Here is a 15,816-nt window from a genome sequence, read left to right as displayed (position 1 = left end):
ATTATATATATTGCTTCAAAATCTCATTAGGGAATGAACCATTACAAGCATTACAACCATCCTCTACTAGTACTCATATTTCTAATCATACTTGCCCTCATTTGGTAAATTTAAAAATGTATTTGAAAACTATGCGGAATCAGAAAAAGTACATTACAAAAGGAGTTTTTGTGACAGTAGTGAGGACAGAACCCAGAAGTGCTCTACCAGTGAGATACATTCCCAGTCCTTTTTAATAATTTATTTTGAGACAGGGTCTTGTTGAATTGCCCACACTGACCTCCAATTTGTGAGCCTCCTGCATCAGCCTCAACCTAGCTGAGATTACAGACGTGGCCATATGCCCGCTGATCACTGGTTCTTAACCCAAATCTGACTTAAGCCACGGGCTTCTTGCCCCCAGAAAAATGTTCCATTAGAATTAAGATGCAAAGTTGGAGGGTGCGGAGAATGGCGACTGAAATTAATCATGGATCCTGCCCTAACAGGATGTCATACTCTGGGGTGAGGGGGAGCTGTCAGGTGCACCAGTACTGCCAAAAGGATTGTGTTGGAAGGAGAAGCAGCAAAAGTGTTGAGTTAGCAAGTCTGAACAAAAACCTGGTGATAAGGAGAAAGTTCCAGGAAGGCCTCTTAAGGGAGGTGACCTTGGAGACCGGTGTGGTGGAGTTGAAGCGACAAGAGCGTATTCCACGAAGTCAGAAAGTCGGACATGGCTTGAGAAAAGTTCCGTGGAAAGTTGGAGAGTAGGCAGCCTCTGGAGAGAGCATCAGGGACTCAGGACAACTCAGTTGATAGCAACTGCTCCGAAGTGAGGACTCCCCGGGGGCTGCACCGGAGGTCCCCAGCAGAGGGCGCGATCCCGTCCGGTTGCCTGAGGTCTTTACGGAGCAGATGTCGGAAACACTCCCGGTAGAGGGAAGGGCTTCCGGCGGCGCGTTAGGTCACGGTGCGCCTTGGCCGAGCTTGTCCTTTGCATTCGCACGTGTCTCCCGCCTCTTTCGCGATGCTGCCTCTCCTGCGCTGCGTTCCCCGAGGCCTGGGTGCCGCCGTCGCCGGCCTCCGCACTGTCGCGCCCGCCCCTCCGCTCCGGCAACTGCTGCAGCCGGCGCCGCGGCCGTGCGTCCGGCCCTTCGGGCTGCTCTGCGTGCGAGCCGGGTCGGAGCGGCGGCCCGGCCTCTTGCAGCCTCTGGGGCCCTGCGGCTGCGGCTGCGGCGCGCTGCACACGGAAGGTGAGGTTCGCGTACCCGGGCCTGGTCTTGGGGGTCTGGGAGGGAGAGCGTAGGCCAGGAGAGACTGCCCGGAAGATACACGGGGTCCGAAACACTTTCCCATTGATTGACGACCAACGGGTTGAACCGTGGTGATCGTAACTTCCTCCCCCATTCACCAAGGGTCTCGTGGCTTTTGTTTTGAAATGGAAATAACATTAAATACTGGAGGGTGCCTTTACCCTTAGTTTCTCTTAGTCCCTTTTTTTTGGGGGGGGGGGGGCTACAAACCCAGGGGCGCTTTACCACTGTGTTACATCCTCATTACATCCTCGGTTCTTTTCATTTTTTGTTTTGAGACAGGGTCTTGCAGAGTTGCTGAGGCTGATCTCAAATTTGCGGTCCTCCCGCTTCAGCAGCCCCAGTCGCTGGGATACAGGCACATGCCACCCGCCCAGTTATCCCTAAAGTCTCTTGAAAATGGAACTTTGCGAAGGCCCAAAATCGTGGTTGAAAATATAATTATGTCCGTTGGCAAGTGGAAGAGGGTATTCTTTTATAGAGAAAGAGGGTAATGAGTTAGTTATTGCAAATAAGTTCCAGAAGCAAGCTTAGCTTCCCACTAATATATCATGGTACTTTTACAGAGAAGGAAACTCAGGCTTTGTGGTGTGAACTGGAATAAGGTCCAAGAACAACCATAGTAGAAGAGAGATTAGAAACAGTTCAAGTCCACGTTTCTCACTGCAGTTAAGTTGGGTATTTGTTTTAGACTAATTGACTTGTCTTTTGAATCATCTATATTTTCTTTCTAGGAGACAAAGCTTTTGTTGAATTTCTGACGGATGAAATTAAGGAAGAAAAGAAAATCCAGAAGCATAAGTCCCTTCCCAAGATGTCTGGTGGTTGGGAACTGGAAGTGAATGGGACAGAAGCTAAATTAGTGCGGAAAGTTGCTGGGGAAAAGTAAGTACTGGTCCAGGAACTCCAAGTGATCAGATCCATGACCTTGGTGGGCACGGTGGCACATGACTGTAATCCCAGCAACTTGGGAGGCTGAGGCAGGAGGATGAATAGTTCAACACTAGCCTCAGCAACTACCAAGGCCGTAAGCAACTCAGCGAGACCCTGTCTCCAATAAATATAAAAAAGACCTGGGGATGTGACTTGGTGGTTAAGCATCCCAGGGTTCAATCTCTGGTATCCACACCCCCCCCCCCCAAAAAAAAAAAAAAAGTCCATGACCTTGCAGGACCTGTCCGGAACAATCCCCAGGATGGCTTTGGATTAGGCCCAGCACTTTGTTAACATGGTTTTCAAGAGAGAGGACTCATTGGACAACCTCATGAGGTTCAGGTTGCTTATTCACTGAATACAAATTTGCTGTGGGCTAGTTATTAGTGAGGGATGCTGAATGTTGCCTAAATTTATTTTTGGTTTCTGTCCCCCTTTATTTTTGTGGTGCTGGGGGATTAAATATAGGACCTCACATATGCTAAGCACTTGTTCTACCACCAGGACGCCCCACCCCCAAAGTTTTAAATTTTCTTCGTCTTTATTTCCCCTCCAGTAGTGGAAATTGAACTCAGGGCCTTGTGCATGCTGTGCAAGTGTTCTAACACTGAGCTACACCTCCAGCCAAAAAGGGTTTCTTTTCTTTTGTCACTTATAGTATTTGTGGTACCTTTAAAAAATCATTGCCTAACCCAAAGTTGTAGAGACTTATGCTTATGTTTTCTCTTAATTAGTTCTTCTGTTTAGGTCTATAATCCATTTTGCAACTTTTCTGTGTAGTGTGAAGTAGGAATCTGATTCGTTTTTTGCCTATGGTATAGTGTGTTTTTTCTCTACATAAATCAGTTGTATATTCTATAACTTCACCTAATACCCCTCACTCCTGTTTGTTGTTGTTTTGCAGTATTGGAGATTATACCTGGGGCACTCAACCACTGAGCTTCCAGTTCCGAATCTCTTGTCACATCCCTATCCCCAGCCCTTTTTGTTTAAGACGGGGCCTTGCTAAGTTGCTCAAACTTAAGATCCTCCAGCCTCAGCCTCCTGAGTTGGCTGGGATTATAAGTGTGTTCCACTGTGCCTGGTACCTAAGTAATTTTAGTAGGGTTTTCATGACCATTTTGGGGCCATTATAAATAACGCTCTGATGAACATCATAGCATTTCTGTGCCCAGGAACTCAGCTTGATCAGCAGTGTTGCAGATCAGACATTTGTGGCTGAACCTCAAAACTGCCATTCTAATAGGAAAGTGGCTTCATGGTAAGGCAGCCAGTTAGTACAGTTAGTACAGCTCCGACTCAGGGAGCAGCATTTAGTGTATTCTTGTGTGGGGTGGGACCTGCTGGAGTAGCACACTTCTAGTTCCAGCACTTCCAGTTCCGAATCTCTTGTCACAGGAATTTTGACCCAGACTTTGAAACATGATTTGTCAGGTGAGGATTCTTAACCCTTAAAGCTGTTATTAGTTGATGTTTCTGGCCTGTTTTGTGATTGTGAAGAATGAGTCTATACTGCAGCATTTATTGTGATGCCACCTTCTCAGGGGCAGATTTTGTGATGGAGAAAGTTCGTAAAAGGACTTCTATTCCATCCCATCAGCTTCTCAGCTGCTCACCTCCAGTGGAGGATTACCTGGGAAGACAAGGATGGGCAGTATCAGCTGGCTGTAGCATGAGATAGCTAGTGGACATCCCATTGGGCACTGGGATGCTTGCCTGATGGAAGTAGCCCAGGTACGACTGGGTTTGGTTGAGATAACAGGGCCTGTTAATTCCATCACCCAATTCCTGATGTTTGGGACAGAACCCAGGGCTTCATATATAGTAGGCAAGTTTCTACCACTGAGCCACACCCCCAGCCAGGGCCTAGTAATTTAACTTTGAGCTGTTGACACATGTAGGCAACCACCCTGTTCTACAGATATTCAAGATGTACAGCCAGCTAGGGTAGAGACATTGTTTTAACAAACCTCCATACTTACCTGTTACATTACTCAATCAAAAATACACCTTCCTATTTATTGTGTTTTCATCTGCTTTTCTAGGATTACTGTCACTTTCAACATTAATAATAGCATCCCACCAACATTTGATGGTGAGGAGGAGCCTTCACAAGGGCAGAAGGTTGAAGAACAGGAGGTAAGCTTGTGCTGTTAACCAGACTTTCTGTCAGTTCTGATAGGCAAGAGATACTGGTTCTTTTTTCTTTTTAATTTTTCTAACACTTGAAGAAGAGAGAAGACAAGGGGCACATCCTTGGACTTACAGAACAGCTGAATCAGTGTTAGCCCCAGGGCTTGTGACCCCTCCTTTCCCTGGGGTTGAATACATTGCCAGGAGCAAGCTCAGGCTTTATAGTTAGGCCTGAATTCTATTAATGGAAAGAACTGAAACTTTCACTCCTTTCTGTGATGGGGACATGTTTAGAAAGTTTATTACTAGGAATATGTTCAAGATAAGGAATGTTCCTAACATGTCATAAGCTGGTAATAAACACTGCCCATTTAACCGACATAGGAAAGCCAGGGGCCTCAGAGATTTTAACACTTGGCTAGGTGAGATCATTCCTTAGGTTGCTGGCTTTCTTGGTTGGATCTGCATGGTGCTCTGTCTTCAGACATTTTAGGAAGTGGTATGCCTAACCAGGAATCCATCCAGTGAGAGGGCCATGGGGTCCCCAGACTCACTGGGCAGGTATCAGTACTGACTTATTACCTATGAGAGCAGGCTCTCTGGTGTGCTTGTCTTAGCTATCCTGACTGGATTTTCTCTGATCTTGGACTTGATCTGTTCCCAGGGTCACCATCAGAGGAAAAGCTGCTGCCATTACTTACCCAGTAGGATGGCCATTTGACCAGAACCAGTGTGCCAGGCTTTGATCCTGGTCCATAATTAAGGAAAGATTCCTGTAACAACTAAACTGGAAAGAATGTCTTAGAGTTTTGGGCCATGGGTGGAGAAAAAACAGGCCTGGGACAGTTAAGGGACTGATGTGCATCTCAGTTAACTGGTACCATTAACTAGAATTCAAATTTCTTATTAAACTGTGTTCTTTTACAAAGTAGGGTGCTAACAAGTAAAGCTCTTTGTAATACTGTGTTAAAGATTCTGGGCTCCTTATCTGAACACCGTACCATAAGACTATAAAAAATGGTTAGATGTTCTAATAGTGGTGGCTATCACTGAACTACCTGACACCTTTGGTCCAGAGATGGACCCCTTTCAACAATGACTTCTACTGACTTTTTTTTTTTTCCCCAGCCTGAACTGACATCCACTCCCAATTTCGTGGTTGAAGTTACAAAGAGTGATGGAAAGAAGTCCCTTGTATTGGACTGTCACTATCCAGAAGATGAGGTATGTGACAGTCCCTTGGCACCCCCAGGCAAGGAGTGTGTCCTGGGACCTTTCTGGTCCTTTTAGCAGGTACTCGTGAGACTTTCTAGACTAGCAAAGCAGGGAAAGATGTGTGAGTGAGGAGAGAAGGTGGTTAGAACCAGGGGGGTTTCAAGCTGCAAAAAGCCTTTCTTTGCTTGATTCTGGCCTTTCTTGGAGAACCCTTCAGTTTCCCTAAATACTGTTTCTTCTCAGATTGGACAAGAAGAGGAAGCTGAAAGCGACATTTTCTCTATTAAGGAAGTTAGTTTTCAGGCCACTGGCGAGTCTGAATGGAAGGACACTAATTACACACTGAACACAGATTCCCTGGACTGGGTGAGTTCTGGGTAGGATGGCGAGTGATCAGGCCTTGCAGGGGAAGTTCCCAGTTCAAGGACAAGAAGAAGCATCTTAATTAGTAAGTATTACTGATTGTCTTTTACTTTTTTAAACTAGTAAATGTTTTTCTTTATAGGCCTTGTATGACCACCTGATGGACTTCCTTGCAGACCGAGGGGTGGACAACACTTTTGCAGATGAGTTGGTGGAACTCAGCACAGCTCTGGAGCACCAGGAGTACATTACTTTTCTTGAAGATCTCAAAAGTTTTGTCAAGAGCCAGTAGAGCAATCAGAGACACTGAAAGCCTTAATTTTATGGTGAGCTTTGACCAGTGAACAAAAACTACCCAGACACCAGACTGTGTGCTTTGAAATGGTTATAATCCTAACATCATGGGGAAAAAATAAGCAAATTTAAATTATTGCTATTATGCTCTCATTTACTATTCATTTGGAAGGTTTCCTGTACAAATCTATTATTTCTAGATTTTTGTATAACATAATGATGGATAATAAAATTCTTTTATCTCCTCCAAGGAAGGTTGTCTTTTCTATTTCTTCATTCAGCCTGCATCAAAACACCAAAATAGACATGTTTGAAAAGTTTTAATACAAAATAAATTATAAGTAAAATATTTGTATACACAGGGAACTCTCTTACAGGGAGTGAGTTGTTTTCAAAGCAGAAGAATGACATGAGTCCAGCTTGGCTCTAAAGGATCACAGCCCATGTATCACAAACCTTAATTTAAACAGAAAACAACTTAGCATAAATTGAATTTTAGTCACAAAAAGTTACCTTAAGATACGGTTAAAAGTTGTGATCAATACTGACATTTAGTTGATATAATTAAAATTACTATACATTAGATGGTGCTGCCTGAGTTCAGTTACAACTATGAATTAGGTTGATGGAATACTTTATCAAGGAGGGCACTGACAAGCCCAGCTCTTGGGCTTTGTTGGACCTCTGTCCTATAGCCTTCAAAGCCATTAGCAGTAATGTCTTCAAACAAAGATAAAATCTTGGAGATAAACCATAAAATATCCTCACTCTTAAACCAGCAACCAGAGAGATTAAAACTCTTGATAGGTTGGAGCTTGTACATCCCTACACAAATGTAGGACTCCAACACAAGATGGAAAATGGTAAGGGGAGGTAAACATACATGTTCACATGGGCAGAAACAACTTGGAGGTGTACTAATCTCATATGCCTTCCCCTGATATCCTGTAATAGGATCAGTAAACAATCCTTGCTGACTTGGCCCCACCACTATGCTAAGAAATCATGTCTGTCCTTTACCTGACTCTACCTCCAGGGTGATATATTTATTGGCTTTCTCTGAAAGATACCATAACCCTAACAGGTAGCTTAGTACATTCCGTCCCCTGGCCAGTTTCACACTATCATATTTCAAGCAGTTCAAACCCTTGTCATAGATTACCACCTTTTGTACCCACACCTACTTTCTACCCCATCTTCATCTGTGCCAAATGGCCCTACAGCCTGATCTCACTAGATCTACAAATGTAGGGAGAACCACAGGTGTATACTCAGTAATTAGGCAATCTTTTGATGCTGTTTTTTTGTTTTGTTTTGTTTTTTCTTTTTGGAGACAGTCTCAGTAAGTGGCCCAGGTTGGTCTTGAACTCCCAGGCTCAAGTGGTCTTGCCTCAGCCTCCTGAGTAGCTGGGAATCTAGGGACATGCCACTGCTCCTGGCAGCTTCCCCTTTTTAACTATCATTCTCATCCTCTTCAGTACTTGGTCTGAGACTCACACTCAAGGGGCACCCACTACCCTGCTACTAACATCATCTGTACAGGAGACTCACTAGTTCAAAATTCTAAGAAGGCAGAAGCTGAAGCCATGTGACCTGTGCCTCTTCAGCTCTCCTTCCTCTATTTTAAGTTATTTATATAAATACTAAACACCTATTTTGGTGTCAAGGCCTGAGAGTAAAATAATACGATCCTTGCCCTAAAGGTCAAAGATATATCAATAGGTAACTGCAACGGTGTTAAGAGGAGGAGTTATAGTATCAGGTAGAGCAGGAGCCCATAAAAGACTGGTCAGTTTTGTGTGAAGGGTTGGGTTTTACTGAGTATCTGGCATGTTGCAGTGCTCGCTAACACCAATGTTCCCCTTGCCTAGAGCCTAGAGCCTATAATAACATATGTCATAGTGATTCCTACATCATTACTTGGATTACTGTAAGAGATACTAGTTCCCATATCAAGCTTAAGGTTTCTAGATAAGTGGCTCCCATACCTACTGTGCTACTGTCCCTCACACCTGAGTTGCCACTCAACGACCTACAGCCTGACCTGCACCTCTGTGAAGATTCTTGCTGAGAGACAAGCCTGATGTTGCTGTGCTGTGCTTCCTGTCCTGTATCCATTTGCAGAGGTGGTGCCAGGATGACTACCTGGGTCTTACGACCATCACCATCAGGTGATCTGAGGAGTCCAAGACCACTACAGCAGATCTAACAAGAGCAGGCAGTGCAGCTGGACGCCAGATCCTAGGCTGCCTCTTTGCTTTTCAGGGAATAATTGATCTTTTAGGTGAGGTGACTTCACTTTCTATGAAGTAAATGCCTCAAAACATAAACCATTAAACATTTACGTGTCTCTAAGGATTATTTCCACCAAGATGGGAATAAAACAAACTGCTGACCTGCTCTTACTACTGCCTAGGTCCCATGGGAGACTTACCAGACAGCTCATGAGAAGACTGGGCTTTTCTTCTGTTCCATCAGTGACTGAAAACTCAGGGGTATGGGGACAGTGTGTACTGTGGTCATTTACACTATCTTCTAAACAGGCACGAAGCTTCTGTTCTGACAATTCTGGAGACTGAAAAAGTTTAACCGTAACTAAGTTTCTTGATTTTCAACAGGTTGAAAATAATGATTCCTCACGCCAACCAATGTAACTCTAGCTCACTTGCTGTGACTGGCTTGAGTCCTTAGAGCTTTAAAGACAGTCTTAGACCTAAGACTGCCAAGATATCTTAACCAATCTCCCCACATTTAACCACCTCCCCAGTGCCATCTCCTTCAAAACACTGACTGCCATTCAAAGCAGGAGCATTCAGCGCTAGTAGGTTACTTTCTAACCTTTTGCTTCTGCAGCTACTGTCTCAGTGTATCCTTACCATGAATCAGCAGTGTCTGCTCCCAGATATGTTTGTGCTAACTGAACTTGCTACTGTATCTTCAGTGATTTTATTACAGGTTATATAAACCAATGATATTGTATAGGGAAATGAAAATAAAGTTTCATTTTTATGATAACAGAGTTTAGGAAACATTTAAAGGATGAGTTGCTCAAAAAAAAAAAAAGCTTTTAAATTTAAATTTAATTTAAAGCTTTTAAACTAAGTAAAAGAAAAATCCTAAAGTTCCATATCCAGCTTCTTGATCAACTTCAGAGAGATGAAACTGGACAACTCCAGAATGTGCATTACAGGAGTTGTTTTCAAAGCAGTTTGAAACTCACTATAAAATGTGTCATTTTTATAATTTGCCACTTTAACCAACTGCTCAATGAACTGGCAAACTTGCTGTCCCCAGCATTTCAGAAAAGAGGGTTCTTTCTGCATTTTAAGGTTACTGAGGTCTACATTCTGAATACTGGTGTGTCTCTATGTACAGAAACTTTCTATGGAAGATCAGAGTCAAGTGTTTCCAGACCTAAACTGTGATAACTCTATAGATTGGAAGTGGTGGTGGTACTTTGTAATGTTAGCCAATTCCCATGCTGCATATGTTCTTGGCATGACTGATGTGACACTACCAATGTGATGTCACTGAACACAAAATTTGGAAGAGATGTGCACATCAGTTCCAGCCCATGACTGGAGGTTCTTCAAAACAGATATATTTGGGAAGAGGTGACACAAAACCTTTATGTGGAATACTTACGTGAGATGGGATGTGCAGGCCACATTGACACACAACCACACCACTTGTTATTCTCAGGTTGTACCTAGAATCAGAATTAGGATCTTCAATCATCATGGTGCATAGACTTGACTCCCAAAGACCTTTTCACACAAGAATTTTTTTTTTTTTTTTGATGGGGGATCCTACTCACCTTAAAGTGGGGGATGGGAACCAATAATGCCAAAAAGGTTTGAAAACTCTTACTTTGTACAAACAGGACAGATGATAGGCTTCGCTTCCCACTCAGCCAGCATGATGCTGAGATACTGTTCATCAAACTGCAAGCTCTTCTCATATTCCCTGATGATGCACTGTTCTGCAAGGCAAACGGCAGCAGAAGTGCCTCACCATGTTTTCCTGGGGATGCCCTGTACTTAATGCCAAGCTTCACCTTCAAGAGTTTCTTCTACCTAACGTAAAGATTCAGGCAAAACTCAGGCTAATATCTTGTTGAATCTCCCCTGCCCACATCTACCACCTCCTTGTGAGCACAGGAGGTGAAGTAGGCTAAGTGACAAAAAGATGACTTTCACACATCTCTGTAGGCTATAGGAGTAGAGATGTGAAATGTCAGAGTCTCAGGGGCAATTGGAGAAAGATGATACTTATAGAGCATTTATTTCAAACTCTAGGCTCACTGTTGAGCCTCAAGTGATCAGTTCCTCAATGCCTGTGCACTCAGAACATGTGCAGGATTGTGAGCTGAAAGCCAGTATCAGCAATTTAGCAAGGAGCTAAGCAACTCAGTGAGACTCTGTCTCTAAACAAAATACAAAAAAGGGCTGGGGAAGTGGCTCAGTAGTTAAGTGCTCCTAAGTTCAACTCCCGGTACCAAAAAAATAAAAAGAAGCAACCAACTACAGCTGCACTTATTTGTTTACATACTGTCAATAACTGCTTTTCCATCACAACAGTAGAGCATAGTCGGGATATCTAGCCCTTTAAAGAAAGGTTGCTGCTGATCTCTGCTTTAGAAGGTTCCTTCTGGTTGAGTGCATAAATCCTTATCATTTTAGAATTTTTAATTAAATATACTCCCAAATAAAGATTTAGTGGGTTATATGTTTCACTATTTAGACAAGTTTTGTAGGCAGGGGGAAGAGATAATCAATTATAAAAGAAGATGACAACTAGACTTAAGAACTTCACAGTCTAATCGGAGTCAATAGTAACAATTATCATTGGTAGAGCACTTACTATGCTTTAAATGTTGTTTAGATCCTTTATATATATTAGCTTCTTCACTATAATTAACCTTATCTCAAAGATGAAGGAACTGAGACAGAGGAAAATTAACTCTTTGCTCAGTTGCACACAATTTAAAAGTAGTAAAGCTGAGAAATGACTCTTTAAGGTCTGGTTCAAGAATATGTGCTCATGAATTACCAGAATAATAGCTATTGATTACTGAAAGCTTTCTACATGCCAGACACTGCTCTAAGTCTTCTCTACACATATTATTTAAGCCTTATGACAAACTTACAGGGCAGGCCTATCATCTCTATTTTACAGATGACAAAGATGAAACCTAGTCAAGATAAGGCTATAAGGGATAAAAGACAATTATATAAGGTGTTAAATTATGTATTCTATATAGTGCTATGACATCTCAAGGAATGATGCTCACATGATCCTAGAGAATCAATAAAGAATGGATGAGAGAGATGGCACTGAAATTGGGTAAAGCAAGGGATATGACCATGTACCACCCCACTGCATCCTGTAAAGTAATGTGTTTCCTAGTACCCATTTTTTCTTTGTTTTCCTTTGTTTTGTTTTTTAAATGAGAAGTCTCATTTAAAAATTCTGGGTTCTTAAACCAGAATTGCCCAAGCTGGCCTCAAACTCCTGGGTCCAAGCAATCCTCCCATCTCAGCCTTCTGAGTAGCAGGAACCACAGGATCAGGACACTGCACCTGGCTTAACCTGTTAGTAGAGAGCAGGACAGAATAAACATGGAACTGGATTCACAAAATTTTGCTTCCCAGTTCCACCACTTAACTAGTTGTGCAACCTGTGTGAACATCACTTTCTATTCTAATATGGTCTTCTAGGGTAGTCAGAAAGGAAAGCAATATCATGGAAGGAAAAGTTATTGGCACAAAACCTCGCAAAGTCCAGCATCCCAGAGACTCTTATTATTGCAAAGATAGATAGTCAAAAATTCATAGTAAAACCAAAGACTTCCAGACACTTTGACTGAAGATGGTGGTAGAAAAGGTCAGTATTAAGAGTGGCTAAATATAGGAAAGACCACTCCCCAGGGTTACCTTGATCAATCAGCTCCTGTTGGATTTCCTTTAGCACAGCCAAGTCCATTGGCAAGCTCAACTACAAGAGAAAGTGGAATCACCTTACATTTGAATTATTAATCTGCCACTAAGTCCAACAGTGATTCATGCTTATAGGCTAGCTTAAGAACCCATAATTGCTGAGCATGGCAGCACATGTCTACAATCCCAGAAATTCAGAAGGCTGAGGCAGGATGATCACAAGTTCAAGGATAGTCTCAGCAACCTAGAGAAGTCCTAAGCAAGACCTTAACTTAAATTAAATAGACTTAGGATGTAGCTCAGTGGTTAAGTGCCCCTGGTTTCAATCTGCAGTACCCAAAACAAAACAAAACAAAAAACAGATTTACCTGAAAAATCAGTCTAGTCCTCCTACAGACTATGCTAACAATGGGGTAATGTGGTCATGATGAGAAGTCATTGGCAGATGATTAAACTACCCAGTGATAAAATAATGTCATCAAATTTGGGATAGACAGTATAGGGTAAAAATTAAGTATATATTCTTCCAAGGTCCTGTAACCACAGGAAAGTTCTTAGTCTTTGTAAGCCTCAGTTTTGGCCTTTGTAAAATGGGAACAAAACCTACCCAAGAGGATTATCATGAATATTAACTGTGGTGATGTAAGGCAAACACTTAGCATACTGTAGGACACATAGATGTCACTGAACAATGCCTCATCACAGAGTTTTGTCATATAATCCCCACAATATTGACATTATTTTATCCTTTTGTATTTGGTTTCTCTTTTTTTTTTTTTTTTGTGGTGCTGGGGATTGAACCCAGGGCCCTGTGCTTATAAGGCATGCACTCTACCAACTGAGCTATCTCCCCAGCTATTTTATCCTTTTGTAAATGTGAAAGCTAAAACTCAAAGACTGAAGTTAAGAGTCAGTAACAAAACCAGAATTAGGATTCCAGAACTCCCAACCTCCAATCCAGTATTCTTCCTTATACACCATAAATGATTTCCTATTCATATTCAGTTCCCAACTCTGGCTGAGACTGTAATCAGAATGTTCCTAGAAACTTTTATAAAGCCAAATTCCTAGTTCATGCCTAATGAATCAAAATTTCCAGGAGTGGAGACAAAAAGAAATTTCTTCATAGTTTCATAGTGATTATGTTGTAAGTTTATAGCAGTCTAGTATTTAAGAGCCACTGACCTGTAAGAATTTAATGTTAAAGGCAGAAGAGCCTGGATCAAAGGCTGTTAGAATTCAAATTGGGGGGGTTGGAGGTCAGGGGGGTTGGAGGTCAACGGGTTTGGAGGAAATGGATAAACAGGTACAAAGAAGACACTAAAATTTCTTCCTAGTGCAACCCCTCCCTGAAAACACATATCAAAGCCTGACCTGAGTCAAAGCCTCTGGATAGCACTCTCTTGACTGCAAAGACTTCCACTCTTCTTCCATCACCTCTTGCACTAGAAAGGCATTCTGACCTCTCCCTGGCATATTGCTTCCAATCTGGCGGTACTTGTTCAGGAGCCTGTCACGGCTCTTTCTCATTCTCTCCAGGCATCCCTTGGAAAAAGCAGCAAGATGGGGGAAAATCAATTTCATTAAAAACAATTATAACAACAAAACCTCAGATTACTTGATAAAACATTAAAGAAAATTTATAGACACAAAATTTCCGTTATACTCCTATCTAGTTATTTTTGCATATCCTTGTCAAGTCCTTAGTCACATGTAGATAAGTAAAATTATAATTCTTTGTTCACGTATTCCCAGTCTACCATATTTCATATTCTCTTTAATGCCAGCTTCCTTAATGGTTGGGATCATAATATCTTATCCACTATCCTACTAAAGGACATTTATATTGCTTTCAATTTCTTGCTACTTTAGAGATGGCTGTGGTAACAATGTTTCTCAATTCAGGGGGTTTTTGTTTCCCAGGGTACATGTGGCAAGGCCTGGGTGACATTTTTGGTAGTCATAACTCTTGTGGTAAGACCATATTAAAATCTAGTGGGCTAGAAGTCAGGAATATTTTTTGTTGTGGAACACTCCTCCACAACAAAAAATTATCTCCCTCTAAATGTCAATAGCCACGGTTGAGAAACTCTGCCATTATCTTTCTAACTTCAAATAATTTTCCTGGAATATACCCATCTAGAAAGAGGCTGTACCTTACTAGGAACTATACAGATACTGAAAAGGTGAGGTACAATTCAAACTTAGTAACTCAGGCTCTTCTGACAACTCTCCGGAATAAAAACAATTTCTACCTCACGTGACCAAACTATACGAAGTGCTTCTCTTCGTGTCCACTTAACAGTAGAGGGTGGTGTTATTGTAGAGGTGTGGAGAGTATGATCACGACCACACTTCAAGTTTGAAACTAACCCAAATTCAAAAAGTTTACAGAGATTGAGCCCACACAGGGTAATCCCACACCCAGGGGGCCAAAAACCCGGGAGTGGGCAGGGCGGAGATCAAGACTCAGGAGGCGCAGGAGGTTTGGGTTCCGGGTCCACCTCCACTGGCCAGAAGCTCCAGGCACCTGCTTTTTAAAGCAGGGCAGAGATGAAGGCACGGAGGACACGGCCTTTGGGATGAATTAAGGGAGTGACCATGGCCCAAACCCCACACTCACCTGCCTGAAAGCCTCTTTCCATGACGCCGAGCCCACCTGTTTGTACAGCGAGCGGCGCTGAGACCCAGTGGCTTCTGCCATCACTTCTCAGGAGTCGCGGCCAAGAACCCCGCCCCTGGGAGCGCGCATAGACCTCTGGGAGTTATAGTTTCTGGTGAAGATCACAAGTAGCTAGCAAGGAATTCTGGGAAGCGTCTTTCAGGCCAGCCCCACACGGAGACAAATTTGGGCCAACCAAGGGCAGGAGGATGAAGTAGTGACATTTATGAAGTCAACCCAATCTGGACTGAGAGCGCTGCCTTGATGGAAAGTCCTGGATGCCTGGGTTTACCCAGATGGAGGTGTTCAAGAGGCAATTAGATAAGCAGATCTCAGATACCTCAGGTACTAGATTTCAAGCACTAGCAAATCAGTCTCTAAATAGGCACTGTTCTGTTAACCTTGTCCCGCCCACTTTGATTTCTTAATGAATGCCAACCTGGCAATTGGCTTTCCCCTGAAAATGCCCTTGCTTGATAGGCTAGTTCTTCTTAGCCCCTCCCCGAGCGCCGATGTCCTGTTTCTGGGCTTCCTGCTCGATGATTGGCTGCAGCAGTGGATGTCTAGCCGAGGGTAGGCTGCGCTCAGCAGCGGGTCGAGCAACTGGAGCGAGGAAAGCAGTTGGGACAACATGGCGGCTGCCGAGGGGCAAGTGGGCGACGGTGATCTGTGGCAGACCTGGCTTCCTAACCACGTAGTTTTCTTGCGTCTCCGGGAGGGACTGAAAAACCAGAGCTTAGCAGACCCTGAGAAACCGGCTTCTTCATCATCATCCTCATCGCCGGCTTTGCCGTCGCAATTGCTGACGAGAAACCTGATCTTCGGCCTCGGCAGAGAGCTCTTTCTGTGGGACGGAGAAGGCAGCTCCTTCTTAGTGGTTCGCCTTCGAGGCCTCGGCGGCGGTGGTGAGGAGCCTTCGCACTCCCAGTACCAGGTATGGCCTGGCCATCGTGAACGCGACCCTCGTCTGGGATATGAACTTGTT

At 43.2% G+C, this 15,816-nt stretch overlaps 3 protein-coding genes across 7 annotated transcripts in view; 2 read left to right on the top strand and 1 right to left on the bottom strand.

Moving 5' to 3' along the window:
- Positions 1 to 898: 898 nt before the first annotated feature.
- On the top strand, positions 899 to 6,480 carry C1qbp (complement C1q binding protein). The gene is made up of 6 exons (XM_047544087.1): positions 899 to 1,232; positions 2,027 to 2,177; positions 4,271 to 4,364; positions 5,487 to 5,582; positions 5,817 to 5,939; positions 6,079 to 6,480. Exons 1-6 carry the CDS (start codon positions 1,007 to 1,009, stop codon positions 6,226 to 6,228), a joined length of 840 nt encoding a protein of 279 aa, XP_047400043.1. The 5' UTR covers positions 899 to 1,006; the 3' UTR covers positions 6,229 to 6,480.
- On the bottom strand, positions 6,305 to 15,175 carry Rpain (RPA interacting protein). 5 transcript variants are annotated; one of them, XR_007107655.1, is made up of 8 exons: positions 14,793 to 15,149; positions 13,544 to 13,714; positions 12,167 to 12,227; positions 10,101 to 10,212; positions 9,876 to 9,939; positions 8,665 to 8,805; positions 6,606 to 6,686; positions 6,305 to 6,512 (listed from the first exon to the last, which is right to left on the bottom strand). XR_007107655.1 is itself a non-coding variant. In XM_047544088.1 (7 exons), exons 1-7 carry the CDS (start codon positions 14,871 to 14,873, stop codon positions 6,657 to 6,659), a joined length of 660 nt encoding a protein of 219 aa, XP_047400044.1. In that variant the 5' UTR covers positions 14,874 to 15,150; the 3' UTR covers positions 6,534 to 6,656. The 5 variants fall into 5 exon arrangements, 2 of the variants coding, with proteins under 2 accessions (XP_047400044.1, XP_047400045.1); XM_047544088.1 differs by lacking the exon at positions 6,305 to 6,512 and having other exon boundaries at positions 6,534 to 6,686; positions 14,793 to 15,150; XR_007107656.1 differs by lacking the exons at positions 6,305 to 6,512; positions 6,606 to 6,686 and having other exon boundaries at positions 8,729 to 8,805; positions 10,048 to 10,212; positions 14,793 to 15,162.
- Positions 15,077 to 15,816, top strand: part of Nup88 (nucleoporin 88) — a 30,628-nt gene continuing 29,888 nt past the window's right edge. Inside the window, 1 exon segment of the mRNA XM_047544086.1 lies at positions 15,077 to 15,765. Coding sequence (XP_047400042.1) covers positions 15,463 to 15,765 — 303 coding nt within the window. The 5' untranslated portion in view covers positions 15,077 to 15,462.

This window comes from Sciurus carolinensis, chromosome 3 (genome assembly GCF_902686445.1).
Source record: "Sciurus carolinensis chromosome 3, mSciCar1.2, whole genome shotgun sequence".
NCBI classification, from domain to species: Eukaryota; Metazoa; Chordata; class Mammalia; order Rodentia; family Sciuridae; genus Sciurus; species Sciurus carolinensis.
Note: the sequence above shows the minus strand (reverse complement) of the source record. Positions and strands in the feature narration are given on the sequence as shown.

Coding starts and splice junctions, on each gene's coding strand:
- C1qbp (XM_047544087.1), top strand. CDS start 1,007: ATGCTGCCTCTCCTGCGCTGCGTTCCCCGAGGCCTGGGTGCCGCCGTC. Junction 2,178..4,270: donor CGGAAAGTTGCTGGGGAAAA/GTAAGTACTGGT, acceptor CTGCTTTTCTAG/GATTACTGTCACTTTCAACA. Junction 5,583..5,816: donor GTCACTATCCAGAAGATGAG/GTATGTGACAGT, acceptor GTTTCTTCTCAG/ATTGGACAAGAAGAGGAAGC.
- Rpain (XM_047544088.1), bottom strand. CDS start 14,873: ATGGCAGAAGCCACTGGGTCTCAGCGCCGCTCGCTGTACAAACAGGTG. Junction 12,228..13,543: donor ATCCAGAGGCTTTGACTCAG/GTCAGGCTTTGA, acceptor TTTCTCTTGTAG/TTGAGCTTGCCAATGGACTT. Junction 8,806..9,875: donor GCCTGCACATCCCATCTCAC/GTAAGTATTCCA, acceptor AAACTTTTTCAG/TCTCCAGAATTGTCAGAACA.